Raw genomic sequence first — 26,792 nt, forward strand, 5'->3', positions numbered from 1 at the left:
TGTCTAGTACTTTAAAAATGACAATTGGGTAAGATTGAAATACTTTGCATAATAGCGCAAGCGATAACTATTCAGAAGTAATAGCAAAAGTTTTGCTGGCAAGCGTGGTGATACATATTGGAAGACCGTGGATTCGTGGAAAAATTCTTCCCCTTTCATCCATAATCCGAATTTTTGGGAAGTCGGGCTGTACCCAAAAAGTTTTGTCTCACGCAATAATGATGCCAAGAAATGTATTCCTGTACCTGAATTACCATGTATTGCACGAATACATTTCTTAGTCTTGCTCCCGCATGAAACAAAAAAGTTTTTGGATATTCTTGTTTGGCATTGCATGTAGAATTGGGCTGACTGCAGAATTTTGACATCTGTATGTGCAAGCTTTTGTTAATAGACAACAAGTGTAACATTTTACCTGGTCAATAAGGACTGACTCTAGCATCATCTTCCTCATTCGAAAACAGACAGTCATTCTGACCGATACCATTTTCTTCTAAAATAGTAAAACTTGGAAAGAATTCTCTTTTCTGGGTTTTTTAAAAATATTCATGAGTTATATTTATACTTTATAACGATACAATCACATTCGGAGATAGTAAATGTATACCCCTGAATATTTTCAGGTAGATCGGACTCGTGCATTTAAACCGGTGACATATCAAAAATGGGAAAGGGTCATTTTGACCCAGAGCGTTCTCAATGATCAAAAAGATAGGTAGGTTCTCAAAGGGTAAATGCTCCCTTACTACACTGCACCGGAATAAAAGGGATATAGTAATTGCAATTAATTTTTCACCGTGTGTTCTTGTTTATGTGGAAATATAGAAATAGGCGCGTAAGATATGAAAATACAAGCCTCGAATGGAAGATCGGCCTTAGTTAACACTTGAGTTAAGTGACGGAGCTCTATGAACTAAATGGCATATAAGAGCAAAGAAATGTATAAACGAGTGACATATTCTTACACGGTTTGTACATAGAATCTGCCAGGCCTGAGAAAGTTTAAAATAAGTGAGTTAAAGTAAGCTGATTAAAAAACAACGCACAAGTGAAAAATATATATATGGTATTCACTGTTTAAGCAACACTTTGGTTTACATGTTAAAAGATAATCAGAAAACGACGAAATATGCTTGAAATTGAGCTTATATAACCAAACGAAATTTTAAATACAAACGAAGGTGTATGTATTTTATTTCTAGGATTCATTACAACTTTTATCAATTTTCACATACATCACTGATTGCAAATTGAGACACGATTGCAAATCAATTGAGATGACTACCAAACTTGTTATAATAGAATTATTTCAGACAAACCAAGAATAAGTATGAATGATATTTTAGGAACGGTAAACATGTTATTAGAAGATGGTCGATTTCCAAACTAAATGAGAATTATTGTTCAACATTTCACTTCCGAAAGTCTTTATTGTATCATGGATTTTTATCAGATACCATATAACCACTTGATTTACCCAAGTAGTGGCATGATAGAATTTGAGAATTAGTACTGGAAGATATTGATCAGTTGCTTTATTTCTCAAGAAGGGCAAGGCTATTGCTTATTTCCTGTGAAAGTTTCTTTTCTATTGCTGGTATCGACAACTTGTCAGCCTTGATGTTGAAGCTAATATAAACTGGTTTCCCCAGTTTCGTTGCCAGTCTTGCAGCCATGTTGATGGATGTCGAATCAATAGCAGATCCCATCAGCTTTGTGGAAATTGGTACCTTCTCGTAATCAGAGATCAAAGCTAGGGAAAGGTCGTTCATTACGCTGTCGACAATATCACCAACCCAAATATAGTAGCTGTCTTTCATTTTTATCATCTGACAGCTTATTTTGATGTCACCAACTATAGTCAAGATATTGTGGCATTTAAAACTACACGTCACTAATTCAGGGTCAATGTTTTTCGGTTCGGCCATTGTCCTATCCATCCGTGAAAAAATGTAATATTTCGAAGTACAGAAACTGCTTTTTTACAGAAAATTAACCCAGAGGGCACGATGAGACAAACTAAAAAATAAAGAACCTATTTCGAAACGTGTGCTAGCGCATGTAGAGCATTTCGGAACGTTCGGAAAATGTACTGGAACGTTATATGCCAAGTTAACGAAGGACTTGTCAACAACAATGACACGTCACAAGTCTATAAGGTTAGATTCGACGGTCATGGGTTATGTTATGTTTATTGAGATTGAGTTTGTTTCGCGCTCCGCCAACTATGGCGCTATAGGTTTCTCTCACGGTGCAAGGTCCCTAGATTAGACAAGTAAAGACACGCGTGGGCAAAAAAATTAATGAGGATGCGCCAAAAGTTTCGTATGACAATGGATGCTTCCATTTACCTCCGTGAAGTTGGCCCCCCGAAGTTATTATTTTTAAATCTAATTAATGCAATTCGTTTGAGAATCGTTTGAGAGGGTTTGAGAGTAAAGAAAAATCGTTTGAGAGTTAGTAGTTTTTCCGGAAAATTGATTTTAATTTTGGGTGTGAAGTGGGCCCCCATATTTTCTATCTCCTCAAAAAATGGACTTAGACGTTTAATTTTTTTTTAATCTTTTGAGAATCGTTTGAGAGGATTTGAGAGTGGAAAAAAACTGTTAGAGAGTTAATATTTTAATTGATATTCCATAATTATTGAGTGATTGATTTCCCCATGATTTCCCCTAGTTTCCGAGTGCTTCCGGCCTGCGCCATGGATATGCGCGGTGTACGTGCGCAGTGTATCTAAAATCAGCTGGAGGCTGGTCGTGAGTGTTCTGCGCCGAAGAAACTGGCGTTTCTGTTTCATCGTGTCTTCTCCAGTAACAAAATCAATTAATCCTTCAAAAAATTGAGCAACATTCCAACGAGAGCAATAATGTTCAAAGAGCGAAAGAACTTTTGGAATAAAGTCGTGTAATAAATTTATCCGACGTTTTTTCAATGATCTTGCCAAACATCGTCGAGTTGTGAACAAATATTGAAGCTTGTGGGAATTCAGGGGTTATAAACACAGGGAAACGATACGTGATATGGTGAGAACTAAAAAAAATAACGTTTCGAGCACGGTCCAAGATTTGAAAGATCTGAGAACACAAAAATCTTGGGATAGACGAACAGGAACATCGCTGACATATATTATAAGCCCATCGACATTCCACGTTTCTCCCAATTATGAGTGCATTATTCCTTATCTGCAAGTAAATATTAATTTTGGCGTTCTATAAAAGATTTCACTTTCTGTTGCACTGCGTTAAAAAGATTTCGCCAAGTTTCCCGTTTTCGACGCTCGTGTCTTTTTCCAATAGTTTCATTCAATTTTTCTCTTACCATTGGTGTCATTGAGAGAAAATTGCTCAGCTTCGTCTCCATGTCCATCTCGTACCCGTTCGATTTACGATAATCCGCATCCTCGAAACTCGTATTTCTTCGTCAATCTCGGTCGCTACAGCTGATTTCAGATGCACTGCGCAGACATGTTGTGCATATACAGTGCGCACACACAATGCGCACACCGGAAGTGCTCTAATCCTAGGGGAAATCGCACATTGAATAATTATTTAATATCAATTAAAATATTAACTCTCTAACAATTTTTTTCTGCTCTCAAATCCTCTCAAACGATTCTCAAACAATTAAAAAAAAATTAAACGTCTAAGTCCATTTTTTGAGGCGATAGAAAGTATGGGGGCCAACTTCACACCCAAAATTAAAATCAATTTTCCGGAAAAACTACTAACTCTCAAACGATTTTTCTTTACTCTCAAACCCTCTCAAACGATTCTCAAACGAATTGCATTAATGAGATTTAAAAATAACAACTTCGGGGGGCCAACTTCACGGAGGTCCATTATTTCTGGTCAATTCCTTTGCCCGGATTGGCCGCTTACAATAGAAATTTGTACACTGAGTCACACTGTGCTCCAAATGGAAAGCACCCGGTGTCGTTTTGATTCCTGACCTGTCACAATGATTAATAGCGTTTTCCACTGGTTGCACTGAGTGTGAACTGAGAGCGCACTAGCGGTAGATTCGTATTTCCAGCGTGTTCCATTGACAGCTCGGGTGCGTGAATTTAGCATTGAGTGCGTAAAATATAGCTCTGAAATCGGGTGTCGGTGTCAAAGCAGTGCAATTATGGATGCCGATTGTGAAAGAGTCTAAGTAGAAGCTGTGACAGCAACTCTTTTATAAGATCTAATTTTATCTTCGTCTAGCAGTGATGATGACTTGCTGGAGCCGAAAGATAGAGGAGAGATTCCCAAAATTTTAAATTTCATAGGAGTAATCCACAGCATGTCCGATATCGAAGTATGGATACATATTTTTTCAGCTCTTATAGGTTAACTGCTAGGTATATTTCAGGAGATTGGGACAACTTGACTTGCTACTTATTAATTTTTATCTTTTCAGTGGAATTGTCAATTTTTTTTTGCCCTTGTATGCTCGTGCCTAACATTTGTGACATTTATTTACAAATAAAAAATTACCGTTGCGTTTGTTCAATTGGCTTCTTTATCACTTGCTTGAAAAAACTGACTGTCGCACAATCGGTCAAGTAACGTCACATTATTTGTAATTTAGGAGAAATTATGATCTGGTCTGCCTTTATACGTTTTACGGCGTGTTCCACTCAGAAAGTTTGCCCCGATGCCGGGCGACGCATGCACGGAACGAGTGCCCCCTGTTCGAGCCAGTGCGCACTCAGTGCAACCAGTGGAAAACGCTATAACCTCAAAATATATACGTGCTTCTATTTATTTCGTGAACGTCAGGACACTAAGGGCGGAACTCCTTAATGTTCAACCCATGGATATATAGGAATAGAGTACGTGAGTCAGCCGATACGATCAGCACGCAATAGAAAGAGAGAGGGCAACTATTGAGTCTGGTTGTCTTTTTCTCTAATCACACATGCGCAGCAGGCGAGTCACGGCCGCGCTCAATACGAAAACAAATAAAAAAATAATGTAATCAGTAGTAAGACTATGAATAGTAGTTAAGTATAATTTAAATAAACTAATATACAATATAAGTGTAATCAATGTATGTCTGTGGTCACAGAAGGGATCTTGTTACAAAGAATGTTTACCATCATCTTATATCGCGTTTGGTAATATTTGCAGAGTTTCCGAGACAACTCTATCCATAATATTTGAAGAAAATGTTAAATGTCGATTTTGACGTAAAATTTTTTCACCACCAATACAAATAAAGTTTACGTCATTGATGCTAAGTGCAAGCCTCCACGATTTTTTAGTTTAGTTAATTTGGAATTGATGCTGTTATCAGTATTCCCTTCTATCATAGCAACGCACTCTTTACAATGAATTTTATTCTTTAATGAAAATACTATAGAACCGCTAATATGTTTGACTACTTCATCGATATGTTCTGTGGAACACCAACCTCCTTTTTTGGTATAATCAGCTCCCTGCAACTCTGTGTTTCAGAAAACGAGTCTATGTTGTCACACTCGGTAGAGAGCGTTAGTAGTACAGTTGCGCGGTTTGCGATATATATCAGTGGGTTTGCGCGATTACCTTTACGGCCTGTACAGAGTGCAACCCGTGCAACTGCACTACTAGCGCCTTCAATAAGAACTAAAATTATGTGACATACTAGGTTACTCTTTTTACTTTTTCGCTCGATATAGTTGCAGGGGGCTGGGTATAATCATGTTCAAATAGAGTACGAAGCAGGTTATGTTTGTGTCAACAACCTTCGGCACGCCAGCGCATGCGTGATTAGACAAAGACAACCAGACTCCCTAGTTGCTTGCTCTCTTTCTATCGCGTGCTGGTTTTCACTTATGTGCGCTCCTGTGGCTCACGTACTCTATTCTTATATCTCTATGGCTTAACCTCAAAAAATTGAGCAAGATGGGTCAAAACTGGTTGATGCGGTTATGTAAGTTTGATATTTTTTGGGCGAACACGCACAGAAATTTTCGTCCACGTTATAGTGAGAAAAACTGGATCACGCGTACGTGTCTTGACCTGTCTAATCTAGGGACCTTGTCACGGTGTAAAAATAAGAGGTGGTCCCACTGGCCTTCGGCGCTGTGATTATTTTGTCTTGGTACGGTGGGAATCCGCCAGGTACCTCATGCATCGGTACGGATGAGGTAAACAATAATGGCAGTGATCTAACCAAACAGTATTCACGACAGTTTGATGTTTGCATGTGGAAAATCAAATCTACTGCTGAAGATTACATGAATACATTAATATTTAACAGAATAAAATAATTGTATGACGAATGTATATGACTATAGCGACAATGTATTAGTGAAAATGAAATGCATGATGAATCGAAATACCAAAGATTAAATAAAATTCCATCAATACCCTTTCTTGGTAAAGAGAAAACTGTAATTACATTGAATCAATCATGCAAAGGATGCACAATAATAAATGTGTGGGGAAATAATAAAATAGTTACGCATTATGTATAATATGATTATTATTATATTAAAATATATTTCAAAAATTTAACATTTCTTTTGTATATACAGTATAGTTTGGCTTGCTTTTTTTTACCCTACTAGTCTTTATCATTTCCTGACTTTTTATTTTAGTTGATTGACGCATTCCCATAACTGTATATATAGAAATGTAGACAGTATGCAATGACTTATTCCTTATGCAAATCACATGGAAACGAGAACTTACAATTTATTAGAGCATCATCAACTGTCACCTGATATAAATTAGGTACGCCATAGTTGAAGTGCTTTTCGCAAATAAAATGATTGAATTTAAGATCCACGCCAAATTCTTTCACAGCAATGGACCACTTCTGAAATATAGGAGGCTGTTTCGTCAGCTCCTAAACATCCGCTTCGACAATCGGGCAAACAACAATTCACCATTTCCTTGTCTTTTGAGTAAACGACAGAAACCCAAACGTCGATCCCGGATTGCCTATTAACTTTCGTTATTATTACCCCCACACATTTATTATTGTGCATCTTTTGCATGATTGATTCAGTCCCGGCTTAAAAAATCCGACACAGACTGTCGGATCTCTGTCGGATTTTTTAAGCAGGGGTGTGATTACAGTTTTCTTTTTATCAAGAAAGCGTATCGATGAAATTTTATTTAATCTTTGGTCTTTCGATTCATCATGCATTTCATTTTCACTAATACATTGTCGCTATAGTCATATACTTTCATTATACAATTATTTTCTTTTGTCAAATATTAATGTACCCATGTAAACTTCAGCAGCAGATTTGATTTTCCACGTGCAAACGTGAAACTTTTGTAAATACTGTCTGCTAGATCGCCGCCGTTATTGTTTACCTCATCGTCACCGACGCACGAGGCCCCTGTCGGATTTCCGTCGTACTAAGACACAATAATCACAGTAACCGAGGGCCAGTCGGACCACCTCTTATTCCTACACCGTGACTGAAAGCATGTGGCATGCCCACGAGAGATAACCTTTATGTCAGCCGACCGTTGTGGTAATACATTCAACAGTCCTACGCGGTTTGAACATTTACAACATAATACACAGTGACATTATTCGCCACATGCAGCAATATGATAATCGAAAATTTGCGAATATATTGCAACCGAAATAATGGTTCTAGAGCTGTATTTCATGAATTTATCAAATTGAATGTAAGTACTAAGTACTACACTGCTACACAACTCTACGGCATTTGATTCTATGTGTTTCAATTTAATGCACACGTGTTTAGTTAAACATTTGTGAGATTTACGTGAAAGAAGTTGACGTCCTTATCCATTTATTTGCAGACTCTAAGCAATGCTGAATACGACGATATAATTAAATTATTATGCAAGGAATTGATGAATCCAGGCAACAGTCAGAATGTTGCCGAATGTTTTCCAGACATATTACTGTTACTTATATCAATGGCCATTACTTCTGAAAGCTGCCAACTCCCAGGAAGTAAAGATTGTTATGATACCCACAGGTTAAACTGTGTTGTTCTGGGAAAATTAGTTCACAAGCATCCTGATATTCTTGGGTAAACTTTGACTTGTTTGTGTTATTCGTTATTTTTGTGTGAAAGATCAAAGAATGTTCATCCTGTGATTACAAAACTATGATCTAATAATGTTTCAACCTATTTCTTGCATACTTTTCAGTTTTACTTTACATTACTTTGAAAGTAATCCAGCACCGTTTGAGACAATCGCTGTGAACCAAGAAAGAAGTGCAAAAAAGTTTAAGCCAACTAATCTCGAAATCAATATTCCCCGGGTTTCAGATTTTGACATAGTTCTGGCTTCTTATAGCATTCTGCAAAGTGCCCCTCAATATTTCAAGAGAAAATGGAACTGGGCAAAATTTTACAAATATCTAATGAGTGATGAAGAAAATACTAAATGGTAAGCATACAAATACAGCAATTTCTTTTATTTGAACAAGTTTGGAAAATAATTTATCAATTTAAATTCCTTATTCACCCTTAGTATGTGAACAACTTTTGTCAGGTGAAAAAAAAATGATGCGAGTTAACTATACTCTGTGACATTAATTTGAACGCAAACATTATATAAAAATAGGCCATTTCATTCCAATATACAAGTTCTTCATAAATCGTTGAAAAATAATTTTTGGTAACTACAATCGCATCTTGTCATTCTGTAATATGCTGAGTTTGTTTTTTCATCATCTGTGTAGTTGACGAATTCATTTGCCAACAAAGTGAGTTTTAGTTCCTAAGAGTTGGATAAACAATATATGGGGCCTTCCATACCAACTCAACCAACATCTTATCGTTATCTCTTTTGATTTCTTTGCTAATTTTTCATTACATTCTGTAGGACGAAATAGATACTCGGGGTGAATTTGATATGTCATTGACACTAGACTCCCTGATACTATATATTTTCTTATTATTTTAATCTTGCATAGTTTTTGAGTTATCAAATTTTCAATTCTCAAAATTTCCGTTCTGAACAATTCATGAAATTTATTCAGAAGAAAATACAACCAATAGTAAAAAATCTACTTTCAATTCGATTTCAAAAAGCTAAACCTGTACCGGCTATCGGAAAAAGGCATCACATTAATGCTGAAAACTACGATATAGTTGACTCGAAAGACTTCAAGAACTATATTATTGTGATATCACGTTCGAAACAGAATTAAATTAGAATTCTGAATGTTCACTGTTGATGAGATCTTTCTGAAATTCCTAGTTCCTTATCTCCACATAAACTAAAAATGATTTGAGTATTCTTTTGCGGCGGATATCCAACTAATGGGATGTCAACTGTTTAGAAAATGAAAAAAATAAGAATTAAAAGAAAGACAGATTATCGGACCCAGTCTAAATTATTTGTTTTTATATTAAGAATATCTGGAAATTAAAAAAAAAAATCGACTATTGTGCCATGCAATAAATCGTTCCAAATTTGAGGCATAATTTCAAAGTTCTATACATGTTGTACATTTATTGTATATTATTTTTCAAATAGAGTATGTTAGTACTAACAACTTGAGTTCACCTTTAATAATTTCTTGTTGCGAAATAGAAGTTGGTTGAATTTATTCGATCTTATAAATTCGTAAATCAATTCGAGGAGCTTCGTGAAGTGAACCGGAAGTGCATCTAGTTGTTCTCACGCGATTTTGCTCGAGCAATAAAATCTGGGAGGGATGTGCTTTTTTCTAACAGCAAAATTCTACTCTTGCGCGTCGAATAAATTCGTAATTAAATTCGAGGAGCTTTGTGAAGTGCATCGAGTTCTCATGCGATTCTGCTCGCGGCTGAGTGTTTCAGTCGTCATTTTGCGAGTTTTGAATTCGAAGTTGTATTGTCCATGGTAGGCAGTAGGTGAGTGATACGCGATGAATAGGAAATAAATAGTTTCAATGCCTAATAATCAATAGCGATTTGTTCCCAATAAATTACAATATTATTCTGTTCCACATACCTTTTACGAATGTGCTGGCGTCATGTGAGGCTAGCTGGCTCTGATCTGGGAATGAGCTCGGATGGTGTAGGAGAAATTCATTCTTAGCCAAATAATTAGTTATTCACAAAGGATGGACAACTGGGGTGTCAGTGGTTTGATAGCAATTAAATAGCAATAAATTGTGGTATTCTTTAAATATTTATTTAATTTTTTTTTCACCTATGGGTCAGACCAGCTCTACGTTACGCTAGCTGACCCCGATTTTCCGAAAATCGGCTGAAGCAATAAAATCGATTTTAGAGTAATTAATTAGCAATTAAAAAGCAACAAATAGGTAAATCGTCTTTGTGATGATCTGCTGACATGGCTCTGCCAGCTTTACAGATCTTAAAAAAATTGAGTGGGGTGAGGTTCAGACCTTAATCAAGTTGCTGGCAGCTTTCCTATTCATATTTGGCATTACGAATATTGTGAAATACAGTCATTTCTCCCAAGTTGTTGATAATTGAGCAATATTGTTTAAAATGTGCGATTAACATTCTTTTTTTCACTGTTAACAATGTTGTTTTTAGCTCTGTCAACTTTTATTCCACCTCTGCATCTTTGTTTTATCATTTCTCTTGTGAATACCCTTTTCATTGAAAAAATGCAGTAATACATGCACGACTGTTTTTAGATTTTCAAATATACTTAAAAACGAAAATAAATGTTAATACTCAAACTGTTGGGAAAGACAAGATTAGGGTTTAGCTAATAACTGACTATTTATTACAATGTATATTAATTATTGATTACTCTAGGAATGATTAATTAAAACCTGATTTATTATTGCTTGTCCCATGAGTACTGAGTTGGCTGGTTGTGTTCAAGCTAGGGGATTAGCATTTAGCCAGTCTTTGTATTATCATTGCAATAGGGTCATACTATTGAACAAGGGATGTTACACAAATATCATTGTTAGCAATCATTAAATTTCCTCGATTTGTTTTAGAAATTCATATTCAATTTTTATCATAAAATTATGAACAGAATTTAATTTTAGCGGTGGAGATCCTGAAGAATTTATTAAAAAACCTTTACCATTGCTTATCAACATTAACAAATAAATATTAACTGGTGCCAAAAAACACTCACAAATAAGGGAATTTTAAATTACAGTTTTTATGATCAACCAGTAAATAGATGCTAGGTAACGTTTTTAGATTTGCAGATTCACTTCGTGGCTTATGGTTGTATTATTAATTTCGAGAATTGTTTTGAGAGTAAGGGTAAAGTAACCTTTTTTATGAACTAGAATTGAAAAATAACGTCATGAAATATTCATTACTATGTAATAGACTCTCTACTTTACTAGTAAATATATCATGCCCTTAATGGCGGCAAAACCACTTGAGCACAGTTGATTAAAATCTATACAGAGATTTAGTACTTTTTTGTTATTAATTTGTTGACAAAATCCCGATTTTGATGCTCCAGTCGTTTAGGCAGGATAAAGGGCTACGCTATCTTGCAAAAAATGTAAACGGTATATTTAATTGCTATTTAGCTACTCGAGTTTCACCTCAAAATACATTCCAAATTACCAAAAACCCCAGCTTGGGAAACTACCCTTGGTGTAGTAAAAATATGATATTGTACGAAATATTCTTTATTTCAGTAACTACATGGCCGATATCTACTTCTAGAATTAGTTGGTCTAAAAAAAAATCCACCACACGATTTTCTTGCTCACCTGCATTTGGCTGAAAACCACCCTTATTGTGATAAAAATATGAAATTATGTGAAATGTCCTTTGTTTCAGCAATTACCACACCTTTAGCGACTGAAAAATAATGAAACGACACAATGTCTATAAATTTACTAGAATTCATAGAAATCATGCATTTTTTTTATTTTTATGTTAAATGAAAATGTATTGAAGTGGTTTTTCTTCAGAATTGCATGTGGAAGGGGACTGTTACAGCCTTTTTTGCGTTTGAATTACGTGGTCTTGGATAATTCGAGATACATACGACAATGTCAAAATTGTCTAGGACACCCCCTTAAGCCTCATTTGCTTGTTTCATTTCTAGTGTGTCATGATTTGAAATGTGACAAAAATTCGACAATGAGCATAAAATTCACGCTTTATATATTCTTGAAGCATTTAATTAATATGTAGTTACTTTCTCGAATTTGTAACCTTTAGCGTAGATTTGCCCGCTAACGGTTGAGAAAAATGAAAAATAAAAAAATCTGCAACTACAAGCATCAAATTCGGGCTTGGGATATTCTTGAAGCACCTAATTAGCATTTGATTACTGTGTAATTAATTTTTCAAAAAGTTAGTCGGAAGTGTGTAAGGCATTAATAAATATTACTGTACACAGTACTTCCCTGATCCTAATACTCGCCCTTGGCAGTATACCTATATCATTTCAAGCCATATTTCCATAATCTAATGAAACCGCCAAAGATATTCATTTTAAAATACCACTTGTAATCTGGTAAGAGCGTAATGACAAAATGTGGATGAAAAAAATTGACAGCTGGTATTGCAAGATGTATTCAATAATTTGTGAGATATTATACGTTTAATCATTTTGTTTTAATTTTTCTTCAATTTTTCATTTTTTTCAGGATCGCACTCAAGTGTATCGGAATTGTCTTAGAAATGTCTGAGTCTTTAATTAAACAGTGTGCCAAAACGTTCTTAAAAAATATTGAGACATTCCTTCTGGAATGTGATAACGAATTACTAGATCCTATTACATTGACTCCAACATCCGTCACGGAAGTATCTAATATTGTCAAAGATGCAACTTGCATAGCATCAATTGGAGGAATCTTATTGCCAGTGTTGAATCCCAACGATAAAAGGAAACATAGCAGTTTAGTATCCGTACCTTCCATGGAGGATAATCTCAGAAGTATAGCATTGGCTGTAGCTTCGAGAAAATGTATTTGTCTTCAAGGCCCAGTAGGTTGCGGGAAAACAGTCCTGGTCGAATATTTGGCCAAAGTAACAGGACACACATCGTCGGACTTCATTAAAGTTCAACTTGGGGATCAAACAGACTCTAAAATGCTGCTCGGTACTTACAGATGTACAGATATACCAGGGGAATTTGTTTGGCAGCCTGGTGTTCTCACACAAGCAGCAACAGCTGGTAAATGGTTGCTGTTGGAAGACATTGACAGTGCAGCATTAGACGTAGCCAGTGTTTTGAACAGCCTAATAGAAACTGGGACACTTTGCGTGCCTGGACATCAAGATGCAATTCATGTCAGGAGTGATTTCCAGTTATTTCTTACCCAAAGGTTGATCACCACATCAACTGGTGTCTGCAAACAATCATCGGGGGCTTCGAACCTCCTTGAAAAAAATTGGCAACAAATTAACGTCGAACCTTTGTCAAAAACTGAACTCGTTACTATCATTCAAACCCTTTTCCCAGTCTTAAGTACAGTAGCTGGCAGAATGGTAGACGTATTTTTATTATTTTCAATGGGAAATCATCGTTCTGCACTTGGTGCCAAAGAATCCGTACCAATCAGAACTGGTAGACTCACTTCGACCAGAGATTTAATTAAATGGTGCAATCGAGCTGCTGTCGATTTCATTGTTTCATCACCTGAATCTGCTCTGAAAGTTTTCCAAGATGCAATTGATATATTTTGCTGTTCTGTACCAGATCAGAGTACGTTTTTATTGATACATATTATTGTAATATTAATTAGTTAGTCCATAGATTTGGAGAAAATAATTTCTAGTATTTGCTTGTTACAGGTGAACGATTGTCTTTGGCTATAGCAATTGGAAATAAGCTTGGAATAGTGAAAACAAAAGCAGAATATTTTTGCAACTCTCATAAACCATCCATCAGCCCAAATTCCGACTACATTATTGCTGGGCGTGCAAAGGTTATATGCAAAAAGTCAATAATACCAGACTTTCATCATGCTAAGACGAATTTTTCCTTCACCAGACCTTCCAGTTGTTTGCTGGAAAGAATTACTTGTTGCGTAGCACAAAAGGAGCCTGTGCTTCTCGTAGGAGAAACTGGTACAGGGAAAACAAGCTCAATACAATATTTAGCACAAAGTACAGGACACAAATTGATTGTGATCAATATGAATCAGCAAAGTGAAAGTACCGACCTCTTAGGTGGATATAAACCAGTTGATATCAAGTTTTTAATAACACCGATAAGAGAAGAATTCGAAATGCTGTTTCGTTCCTACTTCGCTGTTGAACCCAATAGACAGTTTCTTGATCATATTTCACTTTGTTTTAATCAAAACAAATGGAAAACGTTGGTGAAATTGATGACGCACAGTACTTCAGCTGCTATAAAAAGACTGAATACGACAATTGATGAAAACCAAACCAGTACGACAGAACGGCTGTTGGGAAGAACAGCCGCAACACGCAATTCTAAGAGGCAAAAAAGTGAAGCCGTTGCATCAAGGAAAATTGACTATAGTTCTGAAGCTAAAAACAGCTTGAAAACATTGAAGAAGTGGGAAAGGCTTTCCATAAAATTGATGAAATTGGAATCTCAGGTGAAGACGCAGTTCTCCCTAGCATTTGCGTTTATCGAAGGAAGTTTGATCAAGGCTCTCCAAAAAGGATACTGGGTTTTGCTAGACGAAATAAACTTGGCGAATGCTGAGACTCTTGAGTGCTTATCTGGTTTGTTAGAAGGCTCATGCGGATCACTGTCTCTCATCGAACGTGGAGATAATGAACAAGTTAAAAGACATTCAGACTTCACCCTTTTTGCTTGTATGAATCCTGCAACAGACGTGGGTAAAAAAGAGCTGCCAGTGGGTCTCCGAAACCGTTTCACTGAGTTGTATGTCGATGAACTCACTGAGCAATTCGATTTGCAGCTATTGGTCGAGTGCTATCTCAAAGAATTACTTATTCCTCCATCACAACAAGAAGCGATAGTCAAGTTTTACCTGAACGTCAGGAAAGAAGCTGTTCGTTCCCTGGCTGATGGAACTGCCCGTAAACCACACTACAGTTTGAGAACGCTGTGTCGCGCTTTAAGCGTTGCTGCCTCGAATCCCTGTGGTTCAGTTTTAAGGTCATTGTACGAAGCATTATGTCTTAGCTTTTTAACCCAGCTAGATTATGACTCATATCCAATTGTGCGACAAATGATTATCAAAGCGATACTAAACCCAAAAGAAGTGAAAGCTATCTTGAGCATGCCAATACCAAAACCAAAATGTGCGATAAATGAAGATTATATGAATTTTGAAGGCTATTGGATTGTTAGAGGGGGCTTGAAACCAGAAATACCTTGCAATGTAAGTTAAACCTGCTATCTGTTAAGAAATTTAAAAAAAAAAAAGAGCACTTCCGTGAACTCCTCTGTCATAGTCAGATTTTGCAAATTTTGTTTTGAATCTAGTAAAATTGAAAAAATCACTACATAACTTTTGACTTGAGCAACATTTTCCATACAAAGTTTCGAGGTCTTTAAAAATCCTTAGTGAAATATTTTTACTATGCGCAAAAGCGTATAACAGTTTTACAGTATGCTTTTTAAAATGCATATGTTAAGTACTATTGTCGTTCTTCGAAAAAAATCTCAGTTGAACTGTAATCATGTTATTTAACTGAATATGTATACAAAATCTTTTATCTGAAGTTGAATGAAGTTGAAGTCTGTAACGTGCATGCTATATTTTTTTGAAAAACTAGACATTTTCCAATGCTGAACTGTTTGAAATTCAGTAAACCGTACTAAAACAATACGTATTTACAGTTTATAAAAGCAACTATGCTTCAAAATCGTTTCTCAGTTGTTCAATAGTGAGATTTCTTCTTCATCTCACTATGCTAAAGTTACTAACTTCAATATTGTGAGATTTCAGACTTTTAAGGGGACACGATCAAGTTAAATCAAGTTAAGGGGAACGATCAAGTTAAATAATTATAGAGTATTTCTGATGTGTCGTCTTCTGTATCATAAACATGTGGATTAGGGTGGGCCAAAAAAATCGACTATTTTTTTTTCACTTTATAATCCGAAAACTTGGTTGGTAGAGACTTCAAAAACATTCTCTCCAAGTATGAGCTCTTAATTTTAATAGGAAGGTCCCCCGCCTCGCAGTTTTCTATTTTTTTCTTATGGTGAGGAAGAAAAATACATATCTCGGTATCTACTATTTATAAAAAAAAAATTCGTCTCATATTTTCGTAGGAAATTGAATTCTCTAAAAAAAAAGGTCTTCTACAATTTTTTTAGTATACCTCACTGTTCAATAACATATTCGTGCATGATTCGAAAATATATTTTTTGATTAATTGCATGATAGTTTTGCCTTGTTTTTTACAGTACATTTTGACTGAATCTGTTCGACGAAACCTTAAAGATTTGGTACGCATTGTGTCGATTGGAAAAATGCCAGTATTACTACAGGGTGATACCTCTGTTGGTAAAACTAGTCTAATAACTTATTTAGCCAAAGCATCTGGGCACACTTGTGTCCGAATTAACAATCACGAACATACAGACTTGCAAGAATACGTTGGTAGTTACGCTGCTGATGAGAATGGAAAACTGATTTTCAAAGAAGGAGTATTAGTAGAGGCTCTGCGCAAAGGTTCGTACAGATTATGATCTCAGTTCATGTATAAGGGGCGTTCCATACCAACTCGACAAACGTCAGACCCTCACCACTTTCGATTTCTTTGTTAATTTTTTATTACAATCGACGAAGTTGATACTAGGTATTTTTATTTTTTTTTAGATTTTTATCTTATTAGGTTTTGAGATATGAAATTTTTGATTCTGTCAATTTTCGATCCAAATAATATTTTCAATTGAATGTAACTTCTGAACATCAGATTGAATTATCCGAATAAAAAACTAGGATTGTTTGTATTATAATCTGCGTTTTAAAGAGAAGTACTCAAAAAATGGGTGCCATCTTTAGAACTACGATATCGTGCTTAAAAATTGAAAAACGGTTTCTCAAAAGGTATGACGTACTTAATTTTTTTGAAAAAAAATTGCAAATATTTTAGCGCACTAATGAAGCTGTCTTACATTGAAAGAATTTTTTTTGAACGTTCTAATGATTGATATTTTATTTATTAAATATCTGCTGAGTTGGGTGCTCAAAATCATTTTTGTTCAGGTTTGGATGAGGTAAAAAACTAAGAACTTCAAAAAAATCTCATTGACAATGCAAAATATTGAGAATCCCAATTTGTTTCGAATGAGACATTCCAGTGTTATAGTTCTTAAAGTCTTTCGAGTTAGAGTAATCCTAATACAAACTGTATCCTAATTTTATGAATAGGAATTTTTGTGAAAAGTATTTCAAAAAAGAAACGGCAAAAAATTTGTTGTCGACTTTATTTCAGAAAGTAAAACCTGTATCTGCTATCCAAAAAATTCATCTCGTTATTCCTCTTAAACTATGACGTAAACTATCGTAAGGATTCCTCTAACTTGAAAGACTTTGAGAATGTAGCGAACATAGCGATTCTGGAATCGTTCGGGTGCTAATCTTCAGGGATTGCTTCGCAACTCTCCCAGAACTTTCTGATTGCAAGTATATTGTGTTATATGTTAACGGATGGTTGTATATGCATTGCTCGTGTCATTTGTATTAAATAACGAATAATAAAAGAAAAACAACTTATACCATCTAAGTTAATGGACGATCCAACTTCATAGATTTTTGAATTTTTCAATTAGTTTGTTTATTTTCAACTTAAGTTATCAGTTTCTCGATTTAAAATTTCTGTTTTCAAGATGATCAATATTTTTGCAGCTCAATCTGCCCCCTGGCCACTTACTTTAAAGCAATCCGTGGGTTTCAGAAAAGTTCGTTGGTATGGTTGATAACCATAACTTTGTAATGTGACATTCTAAATAGAATTAAATTGCGATTTTGAATATTCTGCATTGTTGATGAGTTTATTTTGAAGTTCCTAGTACCTTACTTCATCGAAACATGATTCGAGTATCTTACTGCAGGGGATATTTGATAAATGGAATATCAATCACTTGAGAATTCAAAAAAACATTTTAGTGAAATAAAATTGCCATTAATGAAGCTAGCCTAAACTGGTCGTTTTTATGCTAAAAATTTGTTTAAATTTATCGATAACATAAGAAAATTCGTAGCTTTTGACAATTTGTTTTGTCAATTTTCGTGCATGATTTCGTAGTTCTAAGGACGTTCCACATTTTTGGAGTATCCTTTTTAAGCACATGCATTTCTATACGAACAATTTTAATATTCAAGTTTGATGATCCCATCTGACTTTCAGAAGTATAGTCAATTGAAAACATTATTCAGAACGAAGATTGTCAAAAAATTTCAAAATTTTAGATCCCAAAAGAAGGATGATTCAGTAATCTTTGAAAAAATAACTACTAACCTACACTTTGTCCTAAATAATCCATTGAAAAATCAGTGATGAAATCAAAAGTGGTGAATGTTGGAAGTTTGTTGAGTTGGTATAGAATGCCACAAATTTCTGGTAGATTTTTTTAGAGTCAATTAACTTATTCCTCATGCAATATTCATTTAGTTTGAAGTTTAATGTGCACCAATAGTCAAAGTTCTTTATTGTAAATGCAACTGTTTAGCTATATATAGAATTAATAGATTCCATTTAATTGACTTTCTATTTTTATTATGCTGTATTAATTTTTTTTTTAAGGTTTTTGGATTATTCTCGACGAGCTTAATTTAGCACCCAGTGATGTTCTTGAAGCTTTGAACAGAGTTTTGGATGACAATCGTGAAATCTTCATTCCCGAAACACAACAGACTGTTAAAGCGCATCCGAATTTTATGCTATTTGCAACACAAAATCCACCTGGTCTCTACGGTGGCCGGAAGGTGAAAAATCTTATATAGTTTTTGTTACTGTTTTCCTCCTCGAACATATAAAATCAGGATTTAAAGTAATGTTCAAAGATAAAACCGGCTGAGAAAGAGAATATTGTCATTGGTAATCTAATATACCATCATCTTACTTTACTTAAAAATTTGTATCCCCAGGTTTTATCTAGAGCATTTCGGAACAGATTTGTTGAGCTACATTTTAATGATATACCTCCTAATGAGTTGCAAATTATTTTACATGAAAGATGCAGTATGCCTGACTCATATTGCAAGCAAATAATAAACGTTATGACAGATCTACAAATCCGACGTAAGAGTACTGCAGCTTTTGCAGGCAAACAAGGTTCGTCTGAACATTTCATGACAATAACAAATTATCCGACTAAAAGTATCCATTGATTCTTAATTGAATGCTTCTGCGAGTCACTTCGTAACTTTAAACATTCCGTTCAAGAATGTAAGTTTTTGTAATGATTTTCATTTCAAAATTTAAATACTTACAGGGTTCATAACACTCCGAGATTTATTCCGTTGGGGTGAACGGTATAGATTGGCACCAGATGTGAAAAATCGTTTATATGATTGGAGTCAACATTTGGCAGATGAGGGGTACCTAGTTCTTGGAGCAAAGGTACGAAAACCTGAAGAAGCCAATGAAATTAGAGAAGTTATAAAGAAGCATTTGAAGAGAGATGTTAATCCAAATACGCTTTTCACTTTGGACGAAAATACATCCTCTGTGACAAAATTTGTACTCGATAAAGTAATGAATAAGGGTCGTCAAATGTTTCCACATATAGTATGGACTTACCATATGCGCCGACTGGCAGTTTTGGTTGGCAAGGCTTGTCAATTTAAGGAGCCAGTTCTTTTGGTAGGAGAAACTGGTGGTGGAAAAACTACAATATGCCAAGTAATAGCTGTGGCAAGTTCGCAGAAATTGTGTACAGTTAATTGTCACATGCACACTGAATCATCAGACTTTATCGGAAGCCTCAGACCAGTCAGAAATCATAGTGACCTCGATAATCTGAAACTTTTTGAATGGGTTGATGGTCCACTCATACAAGCAATGACGAGCGGTGATCTGTTTCTAGCAGATGAAATTTCATTGGCAGATGACAGTGTGCTCGAAAGATTAAACTCGCTACTAGGTATGTACACAATATCAAGCTGTGACTAAAAATAAGAAAGACCTGGAAACAGACATTCTGGTTCGTTTTATATTCTAAATTTGAAAAAAGTGTCTTGACTGATTCAGATGGGACATTGGGATGAGAAATCATGTGCCGAGTGAAGATGAAAATTCTGAAAACTTGCAAAATCTAAGTTTTAACCATTCATATTGCGTGAAATGCTAAAATTGTCAACATGAAATGTTAAAATATGTAAACTTTCGTTCATTATATTCAGACTTACACTGAATATTTCTTACCATCCTTATTCTATCTTGTTTCCCAATGAAAGGTTGAATGTCAGCACGAAATTAGTATTTATTAAGTCATTGACATTACTTTAAGACACAATGGATTTCTTTTTCAACTAAAATTGGTCATGTTTCTGATGACCCTACCGCTTCTACCACAAATATGCAAGCGCTTCATAGAGCCATTAAGTTACCAAGGCTGAAATGCAATATCCTGGTTGTGTCTGGAGTCAATAATTAAAGCTTCTTGGATTTCCTTACCAATTTCATTTCTGTTCATTCGAATTTAAGGCGACAACATGAAATTTTTTTACAGAACCCGAACGTAGTCTTCTGTTGACTGAGAGAGGTGTGGATACAGAAAAAGAAGGTCAAATAGGAGATCAGGATAATCACACTATTGTTGCTCATGCAAATTTTCACTTCATTGGTAAGCAGAAAATTGGTCTTACAATCAGTTATAATTCATCATATATCCATACTTCATGAATATTAGTGTAATATGACTGATGATGATTTTCATGTGGACAAAATTGTATCCAACGATTATAAATTCTTGTTTAGTCACACTAATCAAATCTAATACAATGTGAATATTTATTTCAGGGACTATGAACCCAGGTGGTGATTATGGAAAGAAAGAATTATCGCCGGCATTGAGAAATCGTTTTACGGAAATTTGGTGTGAAGGGTGTTCAGAGAGAAATGATTTGCAAGCTATTATCGAACACAATCTAGTCGTCAATTGGAGTGTTGAAAAGAATGCAATTGCTACTGGAATGCTCGACTTTGTTGATTGGTTAACAGCTTCTGAAATCGGAAGGAGATTCACTGTTAGCATACGCGACATTCTTACTTGGGTTGATTTTATCAATGTTTCTACTAACAAGCGAAATAAGTTGTCAAGATTGGACATAGCCGACGCTTATTACCACGGAGCACTTTTAACTTATGTCGATAGTGTTGGGTCAGGCTTGACGGGGATGGAAAGGTACCTGATATTCATATGTATCATTATTAGATAATTAATAATCTAATCTGTTAATGCAATTTCCTTGCATACTAGAATATTGTTGGCTGTTTTTAAATAAGCGAAGGATGGATAAGGAAGCATAGGTGATTGGTAAGACAGACCAAGAAAATTGTTGGGTCATATAAATTGAGTAGTAGGATTGAGGGAGCTAAGAGGAAGCCAGTAGACAAGGAAATGATGAGAGATACGTGGGCATTCGCGTAGGCATGTCAGCCAGTGTAGAACGTGTAGAATACTTTGCAATGTCTAATGAATGGTTTTTCTTTTGTGTTCGTAATACAATTCTCGTGAAAAGCAAATCTTTTGAAAACAATATTCAATTGCGCTTCGTTTCATTAAGTTTCCTTTACAGGAGTTGAATAGGAAGTTCGTCGTCACATCAACTTTGTAAATGAAGTTCCTGAAAAATAACTTTCATGACTGCTTTCAAAATTGAATGCAGATTATTTTCTTATCAAAAGTTGAAATCAAATTTTAATGAAAACAGATAAAACAGAATTATACTTAAAATTTCATCACATTTCGTTGTGTGTCGAGGAGGTTTCAATGGAAATTTTATTAAAATTACCTACCTCTTTTTGCACAAATGTACCGAAAAACAAGATATTTTGGGATATTTGAAGGAGAGGCAATATTTGAAAAAGTTTCATACTGATGGGCTTAGAAACTGACATCTCAGTGGTTATAGATTTTGAACAAATTAGAGAAACACAAATCAAGATATCGACAATTTGAGAAAAGATTTCATAATTATATTTTGAAAAGGCTTAAATTTGTTTTTCAGATCAATCACATCCGACTTTAGTGATTTTGAGCTCATATTTGTCACTAACTAGATCCTGAAAAATTATTTAAAAAACATCCAAGAAACCGTAAATTATCGTACAGTTTTAATATGTAAATGTAATTATTGACAAAGATCTGTTGTACAGTATTTACACAATCTACTTTTATTCACTCTGGTGATAACAATTCGTAATTATTTATTTCAGGTAAGCGCTAAAAATCTATTTGGTAGTGCTATATAACTTAGCTGGCTTAACTGGTTAAAACGGCTTGTATATTTCATCAGCTGTTTCTACTTACGGCTAGTTAACTGGGTAAGTAATTTTCACCGAGTAAGCCAGTGACACTATACAGCACTATTATTTTGATCAGAAAATGAGCCCAAAAACATTAAAATCTGATTATAAATGCCAGAGTTTAAGTTTTTTGTATCATATAATAAGGATGTTGTTATACTCATGTCAACTATCTTTGGAAAAATGATAACATTAGAGATTATCTCAAAAATCAGTTTTCTCTTTTCCTATTTTTTAATTTGAACGAAATGGCCTATTCGTCCTTAAGGGGATTCCCAACCTTCATTTCTCCCTATATTAAGCAACAATGTCCCAGAGCTGAAACTTTTTTAATACAGAATATTTTTTATGCTGAATTCAACTATCAAAAAATAAAAAATGAAACATTTGTGGTAAGATCTGTTTAATTTATCTTTCATCGAAAAAAATTGGGTATCGCAAAATCCATACGGTTGATTTTTCAAAATCGAATTTACAATACGTACAAAGTTTTTCAAATTTTTAAATTAATTTTTGTCATAGTTGATGTATTTTTTTTTACCTTTGAAATATGGTTTTTTCACTTGAAAGATATACTGTTTAATGACTGCCTACTCATGTAGCCCGTAAGACTCATTATATATTGATATCTAAACCCTATTGCTACAGTCAAACATTGTCATAAATCTTATATGCAGATGGCATTTTGAATATTGTATGCATAAGAAGGATGAATTTCAGGAAAAAAATCCGCATTGAAATTGATGATACATGTTTTATAATATCTAATTTATATATATGAATATTCTAACGCCGCTGATTGAGTTGTGGTTCTTTACCAATCTCCAAAACGTCTGTGCTTGCTCCACACGTGGACTCGACTTTCATTTGAGCGGTACAATTAATATTTCTCTTATCTCTTTTGCACTAAATTTTCAAATTACGAAACATGCTTTCTTTTTGTGGGCATTTATACGACTGATTGGTGTGATACAGGTAGATGAAGTACAGTAAACGCAAATGCATATAATACGCAATTATTCCGGTTTGACCGCGGAGGTACAAACGATGCTTCAATGTCATGTTTTGAATGTTTGATCAAAAATGCCAAAAATTAATTTAAAAATCTGAAAATTTCTATGAGTTGTACATTCGATTTCGAAAAATCAATCGTATAGATTTTGCGGTATCTCATTTTTCCGATGAAAAATAAATGAGACAAACCTTACTACAACTGTTTCATTTTTTATTTTCTGATGGTTGAATTCCACATAAAAAGTGCCCCATGTAAGAAAAGTTTCAGCTCTGGGACATCGTGGCTTCATATAGCTGGAAATGAAGGTTGGGGATTCCCTTAAAACATTAGATATACTAGTTCGAAGATTAATGAAGAAATCTTTTTTCAATTTGGATTGCCAATCTTTTGTCAAAGTGCTCAATGTTAAGGGCTGTAAGTCAGGATGAATTCTTCAATGATCACTTGAGGGTGAATTTTGAAACAATTTTCCTGTGAGTTAGAAGATTAGGAATATTTTATCCAATCGATTTTTTACAGCAACCTAACAGAAAGCCACATTGAGGATTTGTGCTGATTTGCTTTCTACAGTTATACTGAAACAAGTAAAAGTGACATATTTAGAGTATGTACTACATTGTTCCTGAGAATTGTTCTTTAAATTGAGAACGAATTTTCTGCAGTGATATAAATTTGGCCCGAATAAATGATATCTACTAACGCGATCCATTGTATTCTATGTTTCTGCATACAAAGTAAAATTGTATTCAACAGATACTGGCAGTACGTTTGATGAAAAAAAAAAAAGAAATCAAGTAGTTATTGAAAGAAGGAAATAAAAGACTGGCGTAGTCATAAAAGTAATGTTAGATTCTTTAAAATATAGTCGCTACTGCTGTTGACCCATTTCATCATACAAGGTTTTACAAACAATCTAAAGCACAGTACAAACTGACTACCTGCAAACGCAAGTTAGGACATTTCAGAGGATCTTAATAATATCTGAGGTCAAATATCATCGATTTCGGCACTTTTACACTAACTGTATTTGTAAATTTTTATTTGTAGATGCCTTCACGTTGCAGCTTCGTATGTTTTTGTTTCAATCTTAGTCAATCAATTGTATTGAAAAACAATACGTACTTTTTCTAATTCTTCAATAATTGGTTAACTAGATATAGTCATTAAATAGTCAACAATTTGATCCTTAAACAGATACATTTTGAAACACATGCCTAAAAATATTGTGAAACGATCCAAATTATAGGTTTTTTGCTCAAACTTGGTAGTTATAAATTCGGAAAAGTATTTCAAGGGTTCAGTCCATTTCCTAAATAGTTCAGATAATATTGAGTTTCGTATCAACAGGGTGAAAATTTTATTAATAATCTAAAAACAGGAGAAAACCGCATAACTCTAAAAAAAGTTGCACAAGTATCTGTCAATATATTATTTATGTTGTTTAATTCTAATATATTTAAAAGATACTTGAAAATGTAATATGTAAATGCAAATAATTTTTCTTTTCCAGTACGAGGAAGCTTAAGGACTTCAAAGACAGCTGTCGGCAATTTTTAATAGCACAAATTGCAAACGTACTAAAATCAAGACTATCTATCGACTCGTCCTTGGAAACTGATGAAATAGTAGCTGATAATAGCGAGAATCGGTTTGGGATTAAGCCATTTTTTATTCCAAGAGGACCTGCTTCACCAAGCAACGAGTTATTTACTTTTACTGCTCCGACAACTGGTTTAAACACTGTAATGTTACTGCGAAGTTTACAGCTGAGTAAACCCCTGCTTTTGGAAGGCAGTCCTGGAGTTGGAAAAACCAGTCTAGTTTCAGCCCTTGCCAACATTTCGGGTCATAAATTGGTCCGTATAAATTTGAGTGAACAAACTGTGAGTAAAATTTCTTACTACGTCATACAATATTTTATATGCTTAAAAGTGTCGTTTATTATGACGACGGACGAAAGCGGGGGAGGCTTTACACTTTATTTAATTTTTCCATCAAAACATTGTATTAGAAATTCCAACTATTATGGAAAAAACTTCAAAGGTCTGAACAAGGTTTCAAAGGTTTGGTTTCTGCATGTGAAATTTTGGTTTCTCCTACGTTACAAATAAGGGAAAAAATAATTTTCTGATCAAAGTTTGCTTTTGTAGAAACGAGAGCAATTTTTAAAATTTTCAAGAAAAATGACTGATTTTTATATTTTTTTTATAATTGTATTTTAAATTACGATCAGAAAAGTTTTTGCGGAATATCAATGTCTTTTTTATTCAAGAATAGTGATAAATAATTATAATATGCAATTTGCAATCGGGATAATCAAAGTGCTACCATCTATTGCTCATAAAATGAATTCAAATCTTTAAAACGTATTTATCGACGTAAATCAGACAAAAGCAATCTTTAAAAGCTAAAAATAGATATTTAAGTGTTTTTCGATGTCTGGAATCAGAATTCAAGCATTAGAACCGAAACCCAAAAAAAAATTTTTTTTGTCGACCGGTGTAATTGCATACCCAGCTCAATATTTTTACAATAAATTCAAACAGCATTTCTAAGACTTTCTCGGTCGGTATTCTTGATTAAAATTTTGTCAACACTGTAAGGAAATAATACATGTTTTTTCCACTTACAAACGTGGAATCCCCTGTAAGGTATATGCAGTCTTGAGTATGTGCTACCTCGTCAATCAGTTACGTGATATAGTTTTTAAGGGGATTGAAGTTAGTAATATTACCGTTAAGAAATATTTTTCAAACATCACTGTTTCACAACTTGATAGTGACTAAAGGACTCGAGTTTGCCAAATACGAGTATCTTTTGCTTTATTAGAGTTTACTGGACTTCAGGTAGTCTTTAAGTTGCGAAATATCTATTTTTCGTGAAAATACGTCAAAATAGTAACGTTGAAAATCTCAACCTCATAATTCTTATGCCATTGTATGTAATAGAATATTTATCATAATTCTGTATAAAGTTTTTGTGCCAGCAACGTTTCCATTATTCAGTGTTGCACCAAAGTAGTGCGTTTTACTTAATTGGCAATGCTTTGCTTACTTGTAACATGCATGATATACGTGGTAATCTAAAACTCCTACAAAAGATTTGAATATAAGGGAATACAATGTACAATATACTACTCATACGTTATATTGAATTTTCTGAGATTTACGTAATGTGTAGGAACTTCAATTTCCTTTTCCACTGTTACTCATTCTCCACTGTGTTTTTCAAGCCGTACATTAATACAGTACTTTTAGATTGGCAATGTGTATTGTTTCACTGGCAGGTGGTCTCCCGGAATGTAATATTCTGCTAAAACCTGCAGCTAATTTCTCAATTTTACTTCGAACCCTTATATTTCCAGATCATTGACAATATCCTACAATCGAAAGCATTATACTTTCAATACATTATTGGAAGCAAGATATATGAACATCAGTCTGACTAAAGTCCTTGTCTTGATTTTTGAATGAA

General features: G+C 34.5%; 2 protein-coding genes and 1 long non-coding RNA gene across 3 annotated transcripts in view; 2 read left to right on the plus strand and 1 right to left on the minus strand.

Annotated features, from left to right (window-relative positions):
- The first annotated feature begins 895 nt into the window (after window positions 1-895).
- LOC124293570 lies at window positions 896-1,329 on the plus strand. The gene is made up of 2 exons (XR_006903434.1): window positions 896-1,092; window positions 1,203-1,329. It is a non-coding gene; the product is annotated as an uncharacterized LOC124293570 (long non-coding RNA).
- A 206-nt stretch (window positions 1,330-1,535) lies between these two features.
- Window positions 1,536-1,928, minus strand: LOC107222847 (proteasome assembly chaperone 4). Its single transcript, XM_015662367.2, has one exon. It carries the CDS (start codon window positions 1,926-1,928, stop codon window positions 1,536-1,538), a length of 393 nt encoding a protein of 130 aa, XP_015517853.2.
- Window positions 1,929-7,452: 5,524 nt separating this feature from the next.
- The window catches only part of LOC107222848 (midasin), a 124,436-nt gene continuing 105,096 nt past the window's right edge, over window positions 7,453-26,792 (plus strand). The window contains exons 1-12 of the mRNA XM_015662368.2: window positions 7,453-7,619; window positions 7,758-7,993; window positions 8,115-8,357; window positions 12,514-13,574; window positions 13,664-15,195; window positions 16,230-16,497; window positions 18,575-18,756; window positions 18,919-19,105; window positions 19,266-19,916; window positions 20,505-20,618; window positions 20,795-21,179; window positions 24,829-25,201. Coding sequence (XP_015517854.2) covers window positions 7,539-7,619; window positions 7,758-7,993; window positions 8,115-8,357; window positions 12,514-13,574; window positions 13,664-15,195; window positions 16,230-16,497; window positions 18,575-18,756; window positions 18,919-19,105; window positions 19,266-19,916; window positions 20,505-20,618; window positions 20,795-21,179; window positions 24,829-25,201 — 5,313 coding nt within the window. The 5' untranslated portion in view covers window positions 7,453-7,538. The remainder of the gene's footprint in view (window positions 7,620-7,757; window positions 7,994-8,114; window positions 8,358-12,513; window positions 13,575-13,663; window positions 15,196-16,229; window positions 16,498-18,574; window positions 18,757-18,918; window positions 19,106-19,265; window positions 19,917-20,504; window positions 20,619-20,794; window positions 21,180-24,828; window positions 25,202-26,792) is intronic.

Source organism: Neodiprion lecontei, chromosome 1 (genome assembly GCF_021901455.1).
Source record: "Neodiprion lecontei isolate iyNeoLeco1 chromosome 1, iyNeoLeco1.1, whole genome shotgun sequence".
In the NCBI taxonomy this organism is placed as follows: domain Eukaryota; kingdom Metazoa; phylum Arthropoda; class Insecta; order Hymenoptera; family Diprionidae; genus Neodiprion; species Neodiprion lecontei.

Bases quoted from the DNA above. Each gene is read 5' to 3' on its own strand.
- LOC107222847 (XM_015662367.2), bottom strand. From the start codon at position 1,928: ATGGCCGAACCGAAAAACATTGACCCTGAATTAGTGACGTGTAGTTTT.